The sequence below is a fragment of the Nerophis ophidion genome, linkage group LG01 (assembly GCF_033978795.1).
Source record: "Nerophis ophidion isolate RoL-2023_Sa linkage group LG01, RoL_Noph_v1.0, whole genome shotgun sequence".
Classification (NCBI taxonomy): Eukaryota; Metazoa; Chordata; class Actinopteri; order Syngnathiformes; family Syngnathidae; genus Nerophis; species Nerophis ophidion.
In genome coordinates, this window is record NC_084611.1 from 43,334,422 (window position 1) to 43,355,878 (window position 21,457).

General features: G+C 42.8%; 1 protein-coding gene and 1 long non-coding RNA gene across 2 annotated transcripts in view; one reads left to right on the plus strand and one right to left on the minus strand.

Annotated features, from left to right (window-relative positions):
- Positions 1 to 21,457, minus strand: part of si:dkey-13n15.2 (protein transport protein Sec24C) — a 55,368-nt gene that overhangs the window by 26,831 nt on the left and 7,080 nt on the right. Inside the window, exons 3-9 of the mRNA XM_061904408.1 lie at positions 20,362 to 20,415; positions 20,190 to 20,301; positions 19,943 to 20,070; positions 19,744 to 19,879; positions 13,531 to 13,640; positions 12,121 to 12,233; positions 11,845 to 12,042 (exon numbers count right to left, since the gene is read on the minus strand). Of these exons, the coding sequence (XP_061760392.1) occupies positions 11,845 to 12,042; positions 12,121 to 12,233; positions 13,531 to 13,640; positions 19,744 to 19,879; positions 19,943 to 20,070; positions 20,190 to 20,301; positions 20,362 to 20,415 (851 nt within the window). The remainder of the gene's footprint in view (positions 1 to 11,844; positions 12,043 to 12,120; positions 12,234 to 13,530; positions 13,641 to 19,743; positions 19,880 to 19,942; positions 20,071 to 20,189; positions 20,302 to 20,361; positions 20,416 to 21,457) is intronic.
- Positions 999 to 8,484, plus strand: LOC133555014 (uncharacterized). The gene is made up of 2 exons (XR_009807258.1): positions 999 to 1,299; positions 7,935 to 8,484. It is a non-coding gene; the product is annotated as an uncharacterized LOC133555014 (long non-coding RNA).

Consider the following 21,457-nt stretch of genomic DNA (forward strand, 5'->3'; position numbering starts at 1 on the left):
GTGAGTCATATTGCAGCCTACACGTGTCTCTTATGTGTGACTGCCATCATATTGCAGTCTACATGTATCTATTTTGTGTGACTGCCATTATATTGCAGTCTACACGTGTCTCTTATGTGTGACTGCCATCATATTGCAGTCTACACGTGTCTCTTATGTGTGACTGCAATCATATTGCAGTCTACACGTATCTCTTTTGTGTGACTGCCATTATATTGCAGTCTACACGTGTCTCTTATGTGTGACTGCCATCATATGGCAGTCTACACGTGTCTCTTTTGTGTGACTGCCATCATATTGCAGTCTACACGTGTCTCTTATGTGTGACTGCCATCATATTGCAGTCTAAATGTGTCTGTAATGAGTGACTGCCATCATATTGCAGTCTACATGTATCTATTTTGTGTGACTGCCATTATATTGCAGTCTACACGTGTCTCTTATGTGTGACTGCCATCATATTGCAGTCTACACGTGTCTCTTATGTGTGACTGCAATCATATTGCAGTCTACACGTATCTCTTTTGTGTGACTGCCATTATATTGCAGTCTACACGTGTCTCTTATGTGTGACTGCCATCATATGGCAGTCTACACGTGTCTCTTTTGTGTGACTGCCATCATATTGCAGTCTACACGTGTCTCTTATGTGTGACTGCCATCATATTGCAGTCTACATGTGTCTGTAATGAGTGACTGCCATCATATTGCAGTCTACAGGTGTCTCAAATGTGTGACTGCCATCATATTGCAGTCTACATGTGTCTATTTTGTGTGACTGCCATCATATTGCAGTCTACAGGTGTCTCTTATGTGTGACTGCCATCATATTGCAGTTGACGGAGATAGATATCTTTTTAAATCCAAGTTATATTTTAGAATAGCTAAGTGTGGGCCATGCGTGGGCCTTGATAGTTGGAATGTAGCGAGAGGTCATAACATTATTTTCTTATCTCAACTGTCCGAGGCAAGGAGGAGGGGGAGAGGAGAAGGGGGGCCGGTGAGAGGGAGTGAGAGGCAAGACTTGGAGAGTAGAATTAGATCAATTTGGGCAATGCGATTGAAAGGTTGCATCTAGATTGATCTCTCAAGGCTTTGGTAATAAAGTACCAAAATAAACAACTCTGCCTGGGATTCATTTATAACCAGCTTATGTGTCATCAAACCAACCTGGGAGGTGACCGGCAGAAGACCGGGTCCAACGCAACAATCGGGGGCTTCGTCCGGGATGACACGCTGAAAATTGGACTTATCTTGCAATCTTCCGGACAGACTCACTTGGCCAACATGTAAATAAAGGTAAGTAGAGCCTTTTTTTAAAAATCTGCATTAGGAGTCTGTCCAGAAGTCTGTAAGTCAAACACTGTTTTGTATCCCAGAGACAGAGTGCTGATTTTGATAGATTGGTTGCATTCTTGCCTTGTTCACCATTACATAAAAGTTGTAAATAAGTGGTCAACTCACGGCATTGTGTCAACATTACCGTGACGGGCTGCTTCACTGACGAGTGGGCAAATAGTCGGGTGTGGCTCACCCTGGGGAATTGGTCTCCTCTAAAAGAGTAATGGGACGGATAACAGTTGTGTGGATAGTAAATACTCCCCGGTTGTAAGATCCAAGTGACATTAACGTGTGCACGAAAATTTAGGATGGGTTGGAAGCCATTTGTGAAAGTACAATAAAATATTCCCCGGTTGCAAGATCCAAGTGACACTAACGTGTGCACGAAAATTAAGGACCGTAAGGGTGGAGGCCCTTCTATACCACATGACAAATTCCGAGGTTGGAGGCCATTTGTAAAAGTACAATAAAGTGTCCCGGTTGAGAGATCCAGGCGGCACTCAGGTGTGCGCTAAAATTAAGGAAAAAAAGACACAATGGTAAAGGAGTGTGACAGACAGGAAAGTAATGGCGGCTGGGAAAATGTGATTAATCGGTACTGTTCAATGATCAATTGAATGTACTGTTGTCGACAATAACATTAACAAGTTTAAAAAAAACATAAAATAAAATAAATAAAGAGAACGTTTCTTGAAAGGGTTAAGAGGGAGGTTACAACACTCGTAAATTAGTGAACTCAACGTTTGGTAAATTAAGAAAAGTAACTCGAAGTTTTATGGTAAAGTGGAACGTAGAGAAAGAGAGAGCAGGAGAGGTTTGAAGGTGAAGAGAATGGATTGTGATAACCTTACGTAAATGGTTTGTAGGAGAGGAGAATGGAAATAGAAACATTGTCTGAAGTGTAAGGAAGCGATGGATACAGGATGTAGTTTGTAAATGGAAAAGCAAGTTGAAGAAAGGAAGAGAATATGACAGATGAAGGTATTCGTAAATGGTGTTCGTGTGTCAGAGTTTGCTGTTGGGGGTGCGCTGCAAGTTTGTTTGTTTGTTTGGTTGGTTGTTAACTCCTAAAGCTGAAATGATTTGTATTGTATAGTTGTTCTTATAATACGTAGTTCAGAAATCATATGAGTGAATGATCCATCCATTTAGTTATCTTCCTCCGCTTATCGGAGGTTGGGTCGAGGGGGCAGCAGCCTAAGCACAGAAGCCCAGTGATTTCACTGCCACAGGGCCATCTTGTGTAGGTCAGAGTGAATGATAATTGTTGTTTGCAGTTACTAAGGTTGGATATGATACAGCTGCGCTTCTGGTTGAGACATATGAGATAAGAGTTGTCTTACAAACAAGGGCATCTGTAGAAGTGAAAGAAAAAGAAGAAAAAAAAGAAGAAAAAACGCCTTATCTCTTGGAATGTGCTTTCGCGCACACACACAACTTTGGGTGTGTGTGTGTTTGTGTCACATTGGTAATTTTAGACTAATGAGGATAAATACAAGCCCTTATTTTATAGAAATATCACGCATGACGGGAGGTCAGAGTGCACAACTAACGAACTGATAGACACAAATGATAGTCCAACTTATAGATAATCTTTAGATGATTCAACATTTATCTGACTTTTGATGGGACAATTAATGCTGTGGTTTTAAACGTGATATGCAGAATTGGGCTAAGCAGGATGAGGATGATAAGGCCAATGACAGAGTAAGAAGGAAACAACTCCTTAATTTACAAATCACTAAAGCAAAAATGTGAAAAGAACCAAAAGGTCAAAAATCAGCCTAAGTAAGTTCAGCAGTGGGTAACCTTCCTTTTGAGTTCCAGCAGGCGGAGAAAAGAATCCTCAACAGACGTGAGACCAGACAGATGGACTCGGGTGGTGGACAATGCGGTGCTTCGAGGCTAGTCCGGGGTGGAAATTGTTTTGCCTATGACCAACCTGGTCACTGGGTTCAAGACTGTCCCAACATTTCCGAACAGGAAAGGTCCCGTCATGCCGCCAGACAAACACGAAGGCGTGGCAGAGGGCGCCCACAACAGAAGCCCCAGCAGGAAATACAGACAGGCCCCATGCTGGACATAAGTGTCAACGGACAATGTTATCAGTTTGTGATTGACATTGGTGCCACCCACTCATCACTGAATGCTGAGGTACCAAAGAAACTGTGTGCTATCCTTTTGAAGGTCGAAGGCTTCGCTGAGGTCATAAGAATGTTACTTGTCACCAGAAAACTTCCGGTTCAAATTGCTGGACACAGACTGAAGCACCCCTTCGTGGTCGACCTGCACACACCGTGCCTGCTTGGTAATGACCTGTTTTTTGTACCCTGACATTCAATATCGCACAGAAGGGACCTTCCAGGTGTTACCTGACGGTATGGCCACCAAGCTGCGGCACCACTATCAAGGCACCTCCATGAGCATGAGCTCATACCACAGCTTGAAGCACCAAAATTGGCTGGCACCTGCTGAGTACCCCAACTCCTGCTGCAACTGTTCTATCAGTGAAAACCCTGTCTGACTGAGCTGTTTCTGTGTGCATCACCACCCGACCCGCCATATGTCATGATCACAAGTAAACGACTCATACCAGAAGGCCTTTGACTACTTTTGATATATATATATATATATATATATATATATATATATATGGTGTTTTGTTACTGGACTTTTGTGCTCGTCACAATTTGTCCATTACAAACACCATGTTCAAACATAAGGGTGTCCATATGTGCACTTGGCACCAGGACACCCGAGGCCGCAGTTCCATGATCGACTTTGTAGTTGTGTCATCGGATTTGCGGCCTTATGTTTTGGACACTCGGGTGAAGAGAGGGGCGGAGCTTTCTACCGATCACCACCATGTGGTGAGTTGGCTGCGATGGTGGGGGAGGATGCCGGACCGACCTGGCAGGCCCGAACGCATTGTGAGGGTCTGCTGGGAACGTCTGGCAGAGTCTTCTGTCAGAGAAAGTTTCAATTCCCACCTCCGGAAGAACTTCGAACATGTCACGAGGGAGGTGCTTGACATTGAGTCCGAGTGGACCATGTTCCGCACCTCTATTGTCGAGGCGGCTGATCGGAGCTGTGGCCGCAAGGTAGTTGGTGCCTGTCAGGGCGGCAATCCTAAAACCCCTTGGTGGACACCAGTGGTGAGGGATGCCGTCATGCTGAAGAAGGAGTCTTATCGTGTCCTTTTGGCTCATAGGACTCCGGAGGCAGTGGACAGGTACCGACAGGCCAAGCGGTGAGCGGCTTCAGCTGTCGCTGAGGCAAAAACTCGGACATGGGAGGAGTTCGGGGAAGCCATGTAAAACGACTTCCGGACCGCTTTGAAGCGATTCTGGACTACTGTCCGCCGCCTCAGGAAGGGGAAGCAGTGCACTATCAACACCGTGTATGGTGCGGATGGTGTTCTGCTGACCTCGACTGCGTATGTTGTGGATAGGTGGAAGGAATACTTCGAAGACCTCCTCAATCCCACCAACACGTCTTCCTATGACGAAGCAGTGGCTGGGGCTGAGGTCACTGAGGTAGTTAAAAAGCTCCTCGGTGGCAAGGCCCCGGGGGTGGACGAGATCCACCCGGAGTTCTTTAAGGCTCTGGATGCTGTGGAGCTGTCTTGGTTGACAAGACTCTGCAGCATCGCGTGGACATCGGGGGCGGTACCTCTGGATTGGCAGACCGGGGCGGTGGTTCTTCTCTTTAAGAAGGGGGACCGGAGGGTGTGTTCCAACTATCGTGGGATCACACTCCTCAGCCTTCCCGGTAAGGTTTATTCAGGTGTACTGGAGAGGAGGCTACGCCGGACAGTCGAACCTCGGATTCAGGAGGAACAGTGTGGTTTTCGTCCTGGTCGTGGAACTGTGGACCAGCTCTATACTCTCGGCAGGGTTCTTGAGGGTGCATGGGAGTTTGCCCAACCAGTCTACATGTGCTTTGTGTACTTGGAGAAGGCATTTGACCGTGTCCCTCGGGAAGTCCTGTGGGGAGTGCTCAGAGAGTATGGGGTATCGGACTGTCTTATTGTGGCGGTCCGCTCCCTGTACGATCAGTGCCAGAGCTTGGTCCGCATTCCCGGCAGTAAGTCGAACACATTTCCAGTGGGGGTTGGACTCCGCCAAGGCTGTCCTTTGTCACCGATTCTGTTCATAACTTTTATGGACAGAATTTCTAGGCACAGTCAAGGCGTTGAGGGGTTCCGGTTTGGTGACCGCAGGATTAGGTCTCTGCTTTTTGCAGATGATGTGGTCCTGATGGCTTCATCTGACCGGGATCTTCAGCTCTCACTGGATCGGTTTGCAGCCGAGTGTGAAGCGACCGGAATGAGAATCAGCACCTCCAAGTCCGAGTCCATGGTTCTCGCCCGGAAAAGGGTGGAGTGCCATCTCCGGGTTGGGGAGGAGACCCTGCCCCAAGTGGAGGAGTTCAAGTACCTAGGAGTCTTTTTCACGAGTCGGGAAAGAGTGGATCGTGAGATCGACAGGCGGATCGGAGCGGCGTCTTCAGTAATGCGGACGTTGTACCGATCCGTTGTGGTGAAGAAGGAGCTGAGCCGGAAGGCAAAGCTCTCAATTTACCAGTCGATCTACGTTCCCATCCTCACCTATGGTCATGACCTTTGGGTCATGACCGAAAGGATAAGATCACGGGTACAAGTGGCCGAAATGAGTTTCCTCCGCCGGGTGGCGGGGCTCTCCCTTAGAGATAGGGTGAGAAGCTCTGCCATCCGAGAGGAGCTCAAAGTAAAGCCGCTGCTCCTCCACATCGAGAGGAGCCAGATGAGGTGGTTCGGGCATCTGGTCAGGATGCCACCCGAACGCCTCCCTAGGGAGGTGTTTAGGGCACGTCCAACCGGTAGGAGGCCACGGGGAAGACCCAGGACACGTTGGAAAGACTATGTCTCCCGGCTGGCCTGGGAACGCCTCGGGATCCCCCGGGAAGAGCTAGACGAAGTGGCTGGGGAAAGGGAAGTCTGGGTTTCCCTGCTTAGGCTGTTGCCCCCGCGACCGGACCTTGGATAAGCGGAAGAAGATGGATGGATGGATATATATTACATATATATATATATATATATATATATATATATATATATATATATATATATATATATATATATATATACATATACATATATGTATGTATATATATATATATGTTGGAACTCAAGGTGTTGCTACTCATGTTGACATATATTTGCAACAACTAACATTGTATAAGATGGACACAAATGCTGTCCCACATTGTTCCCTTGCTCTCTGTCCCGCCTACGAAAACCAAAGACTTAGATCCAATGATGAAACAGGGCGTAGCTGCCGATGATTGAACCAACACACAAATACCACATTTTTAATTGTTTCAGTTGTCTGTTAAACACATAGCTATGGGCTGCACTTTGGACAACCCGGTTGGAGGCAACGAGGCGCTAGCAGATACACAACAGCTGAGCTAAAACTACTCATGACATTTAAGCATATCAAATAATTATAGTTGCTTATTACATGCACAAAGTCGTCAAGACAGAAGTCTGATAGATAGTATTCAGTAACAAATGTGTCTGCGTCATTCAACTTTCTACAACATGAGCTTGACTTAACGAATTAATTTGGCCACCAGGTGTGGTAGAAAATCAAATTACTATTGCAAAAGCATCCGACAGAAGGTTAGTGTTTTTCTATCATTTGTGTCAATATAAATATAAGAATATTTTGTCGCTTTCACCATATTGAATAATTTACTTGACTATTAGCTAAACTTTTTCTTGGATGTTTCTGAAAGTGATAGTTATACAAACAGTCCCTTTTTCAGAAACAGAAGGGGGAGGAGTTGAGGGTGGAGTCAGACTCCTTACAACAAAATCGACAATCATCCGACTCTGACAATTTCCATAGTTTTAACATTTTTCAGTTAAAAACATAAAGTCAAGTTTAGAAGTGGTAATAAAATCATTGAAAAAAAAAAAAAAAAAAAGATTTGTTATTCAGAGACCTGAAATTCAACAGACCCATCCTGATGGTCTTATTGACAGACTTCGATGTTGGATATGATTAGGAGAAGATAGGAATGAGATCGTTTAGGTAAGCAGGGTGGCTGCATTTCCCAATGTTTACTCTCTTGGTTATCACAACAGGAAGGTAGAAGGTGCCATGATTGGATGTAGGCATGACTGTTGTCAGGGCAAGGCGGGGTTTGCCGTAAGGGGGTAGTGGAGTAGTTTTAACATTTTTTCAGTGGGTAAAAAGTTGTAACTAAATTTAATTTGAAAATAACAATGTTGCAGATCGATAGTGGTCTAGCAGATTAATTTGGAATATGGAGGAGGTGAGATAACATATGGGTAAATTTTGGGATTTCATTGATATCATCAATCAGGTACAGGGGAAAAGGCTCTCGCACTAGAACACAGGTTTGGTTCGGTGTACCATCCTTAGTCCCAAGGTAAGGTCGAGAGAGTGAGCGAGAATCAAAAAAAATTGGCTAAAATCTGTGCACAGACCAAATTGAAGTGGGTTGACGCGTTACCATTGGCTTTAATGACCATTCGAATGTCCATGAACAAAACTGTTTTTTCACTCTTTAAACTGTCACAGATCAGCCCCTCCCAGGTCCAGCCGCCCCCCTGGAAGGAGGAATCAGCGTAAAACAAAAATGGTAAGTTCAGCAAATTCAGAATAATGTGCCAGTTCCTCTGTGCAGATTCGAGGATGACAGCCCGCCACTCCAAATTCCCTTCCGCCCGCTGGGAGTGGGTCAAGATCAAGGTCATCAGGCACAAGTGGACGGACCCCAGTTGGACCGGTCTCTACAGGGTCGTGAAACGGACGTCTCACGCCCTTCGACTGGCAGATGACACTGCCGACATCGCCACATCACCTGCCCCACTCGACCCCTTAGCAGAACTTACACACATAGTCTCACAGCCCAGAAGACGACGCCGAGAGAGATCTCCCCCTGTTGAGCTGCCGTCTACCGTTGTGTAGACGGTAGACGGCAGACCTGCTCAACTGCTGTATCATATATCCAAATCTATCAAATCTCCTTACTTGAGACCAACCTATGTATTCGATGTTATACAACTTCTCTTACTTGTTTTCAGCATAACTATTGGTGTCGCTACAATAAATGAAAAGTTTGATGTTTGGCCCCGTTTCGTTACCTAAATGACTCTGATTTTGATAGACGAAAGGCAGGATGTTAAACCCAGCAGTATTCCCTGACAGACTGGTATTTAGGCTTGTTCTAATGTCCCTGTGCCTCAGTCCTTCCTTCCTGACGACAGTGACTGACAAGTGTCTTAGAACAAAGGGCGGACTGGAAATAGACTGGATCAAGGGGGACAGCAAGACTTACTTTTTTGACCTGTGCAGTGTGATTGATTGCGAGGGACATAGTAGCTGTTACCGTGGTAGTAACCTCTATTTTTGCTACGACGCAACCCTGAGCTATTGGTGTCGAAAGCAGAATACATACTCCAGGGCAGTGGTTCTCAACCTTTTTCCAGTGATGTACCCCCTGTGAACATTTTTTTAATTCAAGTACCCCCTAATCAGAGCAAAGCATTTTTGGTTGAAAAAAAGAGATAAAGAAGTAAAATACAGCACTATGTCATCAGTTTCTGATTTATTAAATTGTATAACAGTGCAAAATATTGCTCATTTGTAGTGGTCTTTCTTGAACTATTTGGAAAAAAGGATATACAAATAACTAAAAACTTGTTGAAAAATAAACAAGTGATTCAATTATAAATAAAGATTTCTACACATGGAAGTAATCATCAACTTAAAGTGCCCTCTTTGGGGATTGTAATAGCGATCCATCTGGATTTATGAACTTAGTTCTAAACATTTCTTCACAATAAAAGGATTCTTTAACATCAATATTTACGGAACATGTCCACAAAAAATCTAGCTGTCAACACTGAATATTGCATTCTTGCATTTCTTTTCACAGTTTATGAACTTACATTCATATTTTGTTAAAGTATTATTCAATAAATATATTTATAAAGGATTTTTGAATTGTTGCTATTTTTAGAATATTTAAAAAAAATCTCACGTACCCCTTGGCATACCTTCAAGTACCCCCATTTGAGAACCACTGTTCTAGGGTGTGGTGCCCCTGGCGGAAGCAGGTAATCCACTACACAGGGCATTGGAATCCCACTGGCCCCTATTATTACATCAAAACTACTCGGGAAGGGATGACCTTCCAGAGGAACTTTGATCGTTCCCAGAACCCCCTCGCCCTTACAAATGCCAACATGGGTGTCATGCCCAATTGGCCCAGTCCGTTTTATGTTGTGTTGGGATTGACCAGACTGGTACAGACTCTAAAGGGATTATTAAAATAATGTCCTTGAGAGGGCATTAACTACCTCTGCCCCTCTGTAACGCCTAAGGTGCCACTCCACCTCGGTGACGTTTCAAAGGCTCTCACATCTGTATATACTAATAACATCACCACTGAAGACCTAGTAGCTTTGACCCTAGGAGCGGGTGCAGGCAACCTGCGGCTCAGGTGAATGACTAGCATGGCTAAGAGCCAAAACATGAATGATTGTGTTGCTTGTTCCGCTGGACATCTCTTTTCCCCACACTTAGCCTGCCCCTTTTAAGTTGACTGACACAAATAGCTCAAATTGTCTTATCTCCTTGTTTTCTGAACCCACTCCGCCAGGGTGCGATTTGTTGGCTAGTGTGTACCCTCCTGTTGACAATTCCACCCGACTTCTTCCTTTTGTGGCCCAAAAGCTGAATTGCACGTGTTTTCAATTCACAGGACCCTCTTCGTCCCCCAACAAATTGGGTGACATTGACCCTTCCTGGTGCACCACACTGATAGATGGCTCCAAATTAGGCCCTTGGGCACGGGCTGACTTATTCTGGTATTGTGGGGAACACAGATTGTACATTAGAATCCCGACGTCAACCGTTGGGCTTTGTGCTTTGGTTAGACTAGTGACCCCTCTCACCTTAATGGGTACCAAATTAACACCCCTTGGAACTCCTGTTTCAGCGGCCTCTTTAACTTCCCGCCGATGCCGTCATGTTCTATCTAGGAGGAGTGTAAGGGGCTCCTTTGATTTGATGAGAAACCCTGGTGGTGTTTACTTTGATGTAATAGGGCAACCAAGAGGGGTCCCAGGACAACATAAATTGTGGTGTGAATCCTGTGCACGTTTCGAGAACCTTCCTATCATTGGTGCTATTTTCCCTGTTACTGCTACTAAAAATGTCGAACGCATTAACTATGTTTTTATAACCTTTTGAGACTGACCAACCTGACTCGTGACGCTTTTGAGGGACTTATTGAACAACTTGCCCCGACCTCCCTCAGGCCATCCATTGCTATGTCTCTGAAGGGGGTCAAGCAAAGTGATGACTTTCAAGAATGGCTAGTTTCCCTCGCTGACCATGACGACTTTGACGTGGACTCCCTCCATCTAACTCCCATGTAACTAGGCTTTTTAGTGCGAGCTTGATATAACTTTAGTGTGAGGTATGTGCTTTAGAAGTATTGTAATTGTGTTAAGAGATCTTTTGTAGAATATCTGAAGGGGGATTGACGGAGATAGATATCTTTTTAAATCCAAGTTATATTTTAGAATAACTAAGGGTGGGCCATGCGTAGGCCTTGATAGTTGGAATGTAGCGAGAGGTCATAACATTATTTTCTTATCCCAACTGTCCCAGGCAAGGAGGAGGGGGAGAGAAGAAGGGGGGCCGTTGAGAGGGAGTGAGAGGCGAGACTTGGAGAGTAGAATTAGATCAATTTGGGCAATGCGATTGAAAGGTTGTATCTAGATTGATCTCCCAAGGCTTTGGTATTAAAATATCAAAATAAGCAACTCTGCCTGGGATTCATTTATAACCATCTTATGTGTCATCAAACCAACCTGGGAGGTCACCGGCAGAAGACCGGGTCAAACGCAACACAGTCTACACGTGTCTCTTTTGTGTGACTGCCATCATATTGCAGATTTCAGGTGTGTCTTATGTGTGACTGCCATCATATTGCAGTCTACACGTATCTCTTATGTGTGGCAGCCATCATATTGCAGTTTACAGGTGTCTCTTATTTGTGGCAGCCATCATATTGCAGTCTACAGGTGTCTCTTATGTGTGACTGCCATCATATTGCAGTCTACAGGTGTCTCTTATGTGTGACTGCCATCATATTGCAGTCTACAAGTGTCTCTTATGTGTGACTGCAATCATATTGCAATCTACACGTATCTCTTTAGTGTGACTGCCATCTACTGATCACACTAATCATTTCACCATGTACCAAATAAAATAGCTCTGAGGTCAGTAAGCACAACCAAAAGTATTCCTTACATTAGTCGCACCGGGTTATTAGGCCCACTTTCCAGTTTTCAGAAAATGAAAGGATTTTAAGTGCGCCTTATAGTCCGAAAAATACGGCAATATCCAACTGAAAGTATTGGGAAATGTGGGTTTTCTACCAACAGGAAATGAAAATGTTTCTGATTGTGCCTACCTGGTGACGGAGTCTATGCAGTCCCTAAGAGGGACCAGCAGCCCCTCCCTGGCAGGAAGCTGCATCTCCTCCTCCGTCTCAGCGAGGACCAACATGTGCGGGCGGGACAGGGCGGGGCTGAGGTCATACAGCTGCACTCTGCTGTCGTACGTCAGCAGACCCACGCGGACGTCCGACCAGGAGGCCCCGCCCTCCTTGCTGTGCCGAGGCAACACTTTTAAGACCATGTGTGTAGGAAAGGTTGGGGGGGGGGGGGGGGGGGGGGGGTCGTTTTACCCGAGCAGTGAGGCCAGCAGAGTGAGGATTTGCTGCGTCACAAACTCCAAATGGCCCCACCGGAGCGCCGCGGCCGACACGTCGATGGCGAGAAGCAACGCGGCTGCTTCACCCTACGCACACAGACACACAATTTTAGAACCGCCAATAAAGGCCTACTGAAACCCACTACTACCGACCACGCAGTCTGATAGTTTATATATCAATGATGAAATCTTAACATTGCAAAACATGCCAATACGGCCGGTTTAGTTTACTAAATTGGGATTTTAAATTTCATGCGGAAGTATCATGCTAAAACGTCGCGGTATGATGACGCGTGACGTCACACATTGTAGCGGACATTTTGTCCCAGCACCGTTCACAGCTATAAGTCGTCTGTTTTCATCGCATAATTCCACAGTAATCTGGACATCTGTGTTGCTGAATCTTTTGCAATTTGTTCAATTAATAATGGAGACGTCAAAGAAGAAAGATGTAGGTGGGAAGCGGTGTATTGCGGCTACCTTTAGCAACACAAACACAGCCAGTGTTTCCTTGTCTACATTCCCGAAAGATGACGGTGAAGCTTTACTATGGAACAGAGCGGTCAAGCGAACATGGTTCCCTACCACATGTCAACCGGCAGGTTTCGGTGAGAAAATGGTGGTAATAAGTTGGCTCTTACCGTAGACATGAGCAGAGAGCTTGCGTTGTTCCTCCTGCAGCTGCGGACTCTCCTGCCTCCTCACACCGGCCGCCCCCGACCGTCGGATGCTTACACCGCGGAGGAGGGGAAAAAAACAAATCTCAGCCCGGCTGCCTTCGCCTTGACGAGAAACGTAGCTTCCCTCAAAGACACTGGCGGTCACCACACCCGTGGCCACAACCCTCCGATTTTCAGGTTGTACTAGTACGACCATCACTAAAACACTAGTAACACAATAAGCAGATAAGGGATTTTCCAGAATTATCCTAGTAAATGTGTCTAATAAAATCTGAATCGCTCCCAATGCAATCGCCTTTTTTTGTAACCTTTTTTTTTCTAGTCCTTCACTCACACTTTCCTCATCCACTTATCTTTAATCCTCGCTCAAATTAATGGGGAAATTGTCGCTTTCTCGGTTCGAATCGCTCTCGCTGCTGGTGGCCATGATTGTAAACAATGTTCAGATGTGAGGAGCTCCACAACCCGTGACGTCACGCGCACATCGTCTGCTACTTCCGGTACAGGCAAGACTTTTTTATTTGCGACCTAAAGTTGCAAACTTTATCGTCGATGTTCTCTACTAAATCCTTTCAGCAAAAATATGGCAATATCGCAAAATGATCAAGTATGACACATAGAATGGACCTGCTATCCCCGTTTAAATAAGAAAATCTTATTTCAGTTGGCCTTTAAGATGTGGACTAGAGAAAGGGAAATTGAACCTGGCTGGCGTGAAGGACTTCGTAAGACCCCATGTGGAGTTCGGGCCTCTGCCGTCGATCAAGCCGAGCCCCGCCCACGCCGTCTGTGGGCTGGTAGTCTTGCCACGGCACTGCAGAAACCAAATTAATCCATCACCAAACATCATCAATCAGCCTGTCAAGCAAATATATATAATTAAACAAATAGATAGATAATTTCCTATGATAACATACTTCATACTGTACATCAGGGGTCACCAACGCGGTGCCCGCGGGCACCAGGTTGCCCGTAAGGACCAGATGAGTTGCCCGCTGGCCTGTTCTAAAAATAGCTCAAATAGCAGCACTTACCAGTGAGCTGCCTCTATTTTTTTAATTTTATTTATTTACTAGCAAGCTGGTCTCGTTTTGCTCGACATTTTTAATTCTAAGAGAGACAAAACTCAAATAGAATTTGAAAATCCAAGAAAATATTTGAAAGACTTGGTCTTCACTTGTTTAAATAAATTCATTTATTTTTTTACTTTGCTTCTTATAACTTTCAGAAAGACAATTTTAGAGAAAAAATACAACCTTAAAAAATTATTTTAGGATTTTTAAACACATATACCTTTTTACCTTTTAAATTCCTTCCTCTTCTTTCCTGACAATTTAAATCAATGTTCAAGTATTTTTTTATGGTAAAAAATAATAAATACATATTAATTTAATTCTTCATTTTAGCTTCTGTTTTTTCGACGAAGAATATTTGTGAAATATTTCTTCAAACTTATGATTAAAATTCAAAAAAATTATTTTGGCAAATCTAGAAAATCTGTAGAATCTAATTTAAATCTTATTTCAAAGTCTTTTGAATTTCTTTTAAAATCTTTGTTTTGGAAAATCTAGAAGAAATAATGATTTGTCTTTGTTATAAATATAGCTTGGTCCAATTTGTCATATATTCTAACAAAGTGCAGAATGGATTTTAACTAATTTAAAACATGTCATCAAAATTCTAAAATTAATCTTAATCAGGAAAAATTACTGATGATGTTCCATAAATTATTTTTTAAATTTTTTCAAAAAGATTCGAATTAGCTAGTTTTTGTATTCTTTTTTTCGGTTTGATTTTGAATTTTAAAGAGTCAAAATTTAAGATAAACTATGTTTCAAAATTAAATTTAAATTTTTTGCGTGTTTTCTCTTCTTTTAAACCGTTCAATTAAATGTTTTTTTCATCATTTATTCTCTACAAAAAACCTGCCGTAAAAGGAAAAAAAATTTACGACGGAATGACAGACAGAAATACCCATTTTTTATACATATGGATTTATTTACTAAAGGTAAATTGAGCAAATTGGCTATTTCTGGCAATTTATTTAAGTGTGTATCAAACTGGTAGCCCTTCGCATTAATCAGTACCCAAGAAGTAGCTCTTGGTTTCAAAAAGGTTGATGACCCCGGCTGTACATGCTCTTATTTCTGGGTTGCATATGACGTCATATCCGTCTTGTTTTTTCGCGGCTTAATTGACACGGTGGTCGAACAGCTCGAGCACAGCATTAAAACAAGTGAAAGTAAGTGCAGCGTTTGAGCAGAAAAAGCCGTATTGCTGTCCTGTTCTTGGGTGTTCCAGTGGTTCAAACAGAAAATAGCTTCCATAGAGTTCTGAAAGAAGTGGCTCATAAAGGTGATATATTCAGGGAAAACAAAGAAAGTATGTTGAAGGAATCAGCTCTAAAAAATAAAACTCTCATCAGCCTGTGGAATTCAATCAGGCGGCTTGTGTCCGCAGCGATTACTTTGTAAAATGTTTGTTTGAACATTTGATTTGTTTGAGAAACTTTCTGTGATGCAATCGAGTTTATTATTTACTATATCAGTCGTGTTTGAGAGCAGAACTAAACATGAAAAAGGACAAAAGATCGCATTAATTTTGAATTTTTTCATGGTTCCTATGCTTAAATATAACTAGCAAGACCTGGTTGTGCAAATAAACTAACGTCATGTTAAGTCCTAGTAATAACTATTGCGATTGTAAGTCAAATCCACCGTATTTTCTCTTCTTTTAAACCGTTCAATTAAGTGTTTTTTAATCATTTATCCTCTACAAAAAACCTGCCGTAAAAGGAAAAAAAATGTACGACGGAATGACAGACAGAAATACCCATTTTTTATATATATGGATTTATTTATTAAAGGTAAATTGAGCAAATTGGCTATTTCTGGCAATTTATTTAAATGTGTATCAAACGGGTAGCCCTTCGCATTAATCAGTACCCAAGAAGTAGCTTTTTTTTTTCTAACAAAAAGTAAAAGCTTAGTTGTTGTGCAGTAAAGCCAAGTGCTTTATTATAGCGGCTTCGGTGATATTTGTTAGCATCAATAAAATATCCTATGCAGCTAATTTTTATTTGACACTTATTGAAATCTCTTTGTGACATCATGCACAAAAAAGCCCTTTATTTGTTTTAAACTATTGTAGTGGCGTTCTGTACATTAAGTGCACTTTAATTTAATGTTGTTCTGATATGTCATCTTAGTGACATCATGCAGAAAAGTGCACTCATAGCTTGTTTTAAAATGTCTCTGACAATCTTGCATGTTTTGTTTTGAAATGACATGAATGTTTGTGCCACTGCTTAATAACTGTTTCATAAATACACTTTTAGTTGTGATTTCCCTCTCTGCATGAAAGTTTAAAAGTAGCATATATGAATGCAGTATGAAGAAGAATGTTTGAATGTAGACACATAGAATCATCATACTGCTGTGATTATATGCATCAAGTGTTCATTCAAGGCTACAGCCGTGCGCAACCCGAGGGTCCCTGGTTCAATCCCCACCTAGTACCAACCTCGTCACGTCCGTTGTGTCCTGAGCAAGACACTTCACCCTTGCTCCTGATGGGTGCTGGTTGGCGCCTTGCACGGCAGCTACCTCCATCAGTGTGTAAATGTGGAAGTAGTGTCAAAGCGCTTTGTGTACCTTGAAGGTAAAAAAACGCTATACAAGTACAACCCATTTATGATTTATTTATTCATTTAGATATTAATAAAAGGCCATATCACCCAGCCCCTAAATGTGGGACAATCATGTTGTTGCCTTTGTATTTGAACTCATTAAATGTTTGGGTCAAATTTTCCATCCATTTCTACCGCTTGTCCCTTTCGGGGTCGCGGGGGGTGCTGGAGCCTATCCCAGCTGCATTTGGGCGGAAGGCGGTGTACACCCTGGACAAGTCGCAACCTCATCACAGGGCCAACACAGATAGACAACATTCACACACTAGGGACCATTTAGTGTTGCCTATCAACACATCCCCAGAATTTTATTCAACAAAAATAGTTTTCTTTTAAGTACCGTATTTCCTTGAATTGCCGCCGGGCATGTAGTATGCACCTAACTTGAATTACTGCCGGGTCAAACTCGCTTCGCAAAATAATTAGCGCATGCTTAGCATTACCGCCGGGTCAAACTCATGATGTCACGAGTGACACTTCCCCTGTCATCATTTTGAAAATGGAGGAGGCTGATTTCAATACCGGTAATTTGAAATCGCATAAAGGGAAGAAGATTAAGAGCTATTCAGTAGGATTTAAGGTCCAAGCTATTGAATATGCTAAAAAGAACAGTAAGCAGCTATGTTTTATTAATATGCCGTAGCTGCATGTGTCAAATATGAAAATATGAGTCATTAAATACTCACGCCTCCTGGTGGTAGAGGGCGCTAGTGATCCTTCTTGCGACGACTCGGCTGCAGAAGAAGTGACAATGTGATATGTGCTGGGATGGATATGACGCGAAGGGTGCACGACGGACCTTTTGGGATGTAATACTCCTATGCTGGCTATGTAAACAACCGGGCTGAAATGAAGCATGTTTCAGTCCTAAATACCCAGTGTATTATGTATAGAAATACCACTTCATGGTGGCAGTGGTGGGATAAAGAGGTCACCCACGGAGCAGAACGGGAGGAGGAGTTTTCCGAGGATAATTCTGTCGTCGCCCGCACTTGAGGAACCGAGCTTACTGATAGCAGCGGTCTGATAGCAGTTTTCTAAACTGGACTTTCAATTGAAGCAGGAGGTGATAAAGGAAGATCTCCATCAAAACAGAGAGACTTTTAAAACTGAAGAAAGATAAGGAAGACTTCTATAAACAAGTTATTGATGCTTTTGATCAGAAGGAGCTGGCATGTATTTTCATTGGGTGACGTTATACGCAAATACGGTATTAGCTTTCACTGCTATACTGATGACACCCAACTCTACATGCCCCTAAAGCTGACCAACACGCCGGACTGTAGTCAGTTGGAAGCGTGTGTTAATGAAATTAAACAATGGATGTCCGCTAATTTTTTGCAACTTAACGCCAAAAAAACGGAAATGCTGATTATCGGTCCTGCTAGACACCGACCTCTATTTAATAATACAACTTTAACATTTGACAACCAAATAATAAAACAAGGTGACTCGGTAAAAAATCTGGTTATTATCTTCGACCCAACTCTCTCCTTTGAGTCACACATTAAAAGCGTTACTAAAACGGCCTTCTTTCATCTCCGTAATATCGCTAAAATTCGCTCCATTTTGTCCACTAAAGACGCCGAGATCATTATCCATGCGTTTGTTACGTCTCGTCTCGATTACTGTAACGTATTATTTTCGGGTCTCCCCATGTCTAGCATTAAAAGATTACAGTTGGTACAAAATGCGGCTGCTAGACTTTTGACAAGAACAAGAAAGTTTGATCATATTACGCCTGTACTGGCTCACCTGCACTGGCTTCCTGTGCACTTAAGATGTGACTTTAAGGTTTTACTACTTACGTATAAAATACTACACGGTCTAGCTCCAGCCTATCTTGCCGATTGTATTGTACCATATGTCCCGGGCAAGAAATCTGCGTTCAAAAGACTCCGGCTTATTTGTGATTCCTAGAGCCCAAAAAAAGTCTGCGGGCTATAGAGCGTTTTCCGTTCGGGCTCCAGTACTCTGGAATGCCCTCCCGGTAACAGTTCGAGATGCTACCTCAGTAGAAGCATTTAAGTCTCACCTTAAAACTTATCTGTATACTCTAGCCTTTAAATAGACCTCCTTTTTAGACCAGTTGATCTGCCGCTTCTTTTCTTTGTTCTCCTTTTTCCCCCCCTCCCTTGTGGAGGGGGTCCGGTCCAATGACCATGGATGAAGTACTGGCTGTCCAGAGTCGAGACCCAGGATGGACCGCTCGTCGGGACCCAGGATGGACCGCTCGCCTGTGTATCGGTTGGGGATATCTCTACGCTGCTGATCCGCGTCCGCTTGAGATGGTTTCCTGTGGACGGGACTCTCGCTGCTGTCTTGGATCCGCTTGAACTGAACTCTCGCGGCTGTGTTGGAGCCACTATGGATTGAACTTTCACAGTATCATGTTAGACCCGCTCGACATCCATTGCTTTCGGTCCCCTAGAGGGGGGGGGGTTGCCCACATCTGAGGTCCTCTCCAAGGTTTCTCATAGTCAGCATTGTCACTGGCGTCCCACTGGATGTGAATTCTCCCTGCCCACAGGGTGTGAGTTTTCCTTGCCCTTTTGTGGGTTCTTCCGAGGATGTTGTAGTCGTAATGATTTGTGCAGTCCTTTGAGACATTTGTGATTTGGGGCTATATAAATAAACATTGATTGATTGATTGATTGATTGATTTATAAGTAAAGGTAAGACCATAATAATGTTTTTTTTATTAAATGTGCTTTTCATGATGGTATCCTTACATCAAAACTAATTTTTTTACTACATGCCTTTGGTAAGTGCTGAAGTGAGAAGAGGTTTTAAAATAATTAGCGCATGCTTATCTTTACCGCATGCCTTTGGTAAGCGCAGGAGTGAGAAGAGGTTTTAAATTAATTAGCGCCCCGCCGGCAATTCAAGGAAATACGGTAATTTAGACATTTATCACTGCTGTTATTCTATTTTATGGAGGAATGTAGTTCATCCAAAAACTGGCACCCAATGTTATTAAACAGTATTGATTCTGAATAAAGATTGTTTTTTTTAGATTCTGAATTGAATCTTTACCCCCAATAATCTAATCAAATTGTGCCCAAATAGTCACAGCCCTAATAGTTAAGATTCAGGTAATAAAGAAATGTATTGGAGGTTGAAATGGTGAATTATAAAGCAATCCTACAAAGATTCTCATGAATTTGAATCTGTGTGCGGTCCTGCTTTAGATAGCAGTTCATTGAATTGTCGCCCGATGCGTCACTACCTTCAGTGAGTTTCCCACAAAAGGGGCAGCAGAACCTCTGCCCACAGTCCTCCCAGCTGATGGCGGCACACATGGACGCTCCGCACCAACCACAACCCTTCACGCACACTTCCTCCGCGCACACCGGCAGGGGCGTCTGTGGGCAACATGGGCGGGGCTTGATTGTTTGTTGGGAAAAAAATCACTCAATCAAACTGACCTCTTTTGGGTTCCGTTTGGCCAGGGGTGTCACTAGGGTGGCCAGCGGCAGGCGGGCAAGGAGGGCGGTGGGACCGTCGCAGGGAATGCAGTAGGAGGTAGAGCGCATGGCATTGGGGCTGGCGCTGCCTGCAGGACAATAAGGACGTCATATCCAGAACTTTCGGTCTCACTGGTAAACGCCTGAAATGTATCATCAGGTGGGGCAAAAGGGTATTTTGGTTCATGATCATAACATCTCCCGTTACCTCCATCCTCCATAATGCAGGTAGTGGTTGGCAGTGGAGGGAGAGGACAAAAAGGCTCCGAGACAAAAACCTTCCCCTCCCACTGCGCCCTGTCGTCCGCCATCACTTTCACCTGGGAATTAAGGTCAGCTTAGCGTCACGCCTGGCGACTTGGAGGACTGGACAGACTTACTGCACTGGGAAGCAGATCTGGGTCTAGTCCATACCGGGACTCGGAGTTCGGGGACTGCGGGACATACATAAAAAAAGTAACATTATCCTCAATACATGTGCCATGAAACCACAATTTGGCTTTGCTAACTGTAATGTGTAAAAATAAGCCGATCGCTTCATTAGAAAACGAAAATGATGTAAAACTGTCACTTCGTGGCATTTTATATTGGAATTGGTGTTTTTTTATAATGTATAACAGGGGTCACCAACCTTTTTGAAACCAAGAGCTATTCCTGGGTACTGATTAATGCGAAGGGCTACCAGTTTGATACACACTTTAATAAATTGTATTTCTGTCCGTCATTCCGTCGTACATTTTTTTTCCTTTTACGGAAGGTTTTTTGTAGAGAATAAATGATGAAAAAACACGTAATTGAACGGTTTAAAAGAGGAGAAAAAACAAAAAAAATGAAAATTAAATTTTGAAACATAGTTTATCTTCAATTTCGACTCTTAAAAATTCCAAATTCTACTGAAAAAAAGAAGAGAAAAACTAGCTAATTCGAATCTTTTTGAAAAAATAAAAAAAAGAATTTATGGAACATCATTGATAATTTTTTCTGATTAAGATTAATTTTAATATTTTGATGACATGTTTTAAATAGGTTAAAATCCAATCTGCACTTTGTTAGAATATATAACAAATTGGACCAAGTTATATTTCTAACAAAGACAAATCATTATTTCTTCTAGATTTTCCAGAACAAAAATTTAAAAATAAATTCAAACCTTTGAAATAAGATTTAAATTTGATTCTACAGATTTTCTAGATTTGCCAGAATATTATTTTTGTATTTTAATCATAATGCGATTGAAGAAATATTTTACAAATATTCTTTGTCAAAAATACAGAGGCTAAAATGAAGAATTAAGTTAAAATGTATTTATTATTCTTTACAATAAAAAAAAAAAATTTACTTGAACATTGATTTAAAGGCCTACTGAAACCCACTACTACCCACCACGCAGTCTGATAGTTATATCAATGATGAAATATTAACATTGCAACACATGCCAATACGGCCGGTTTAGAGTACTAAAATGCAATTTTAAAT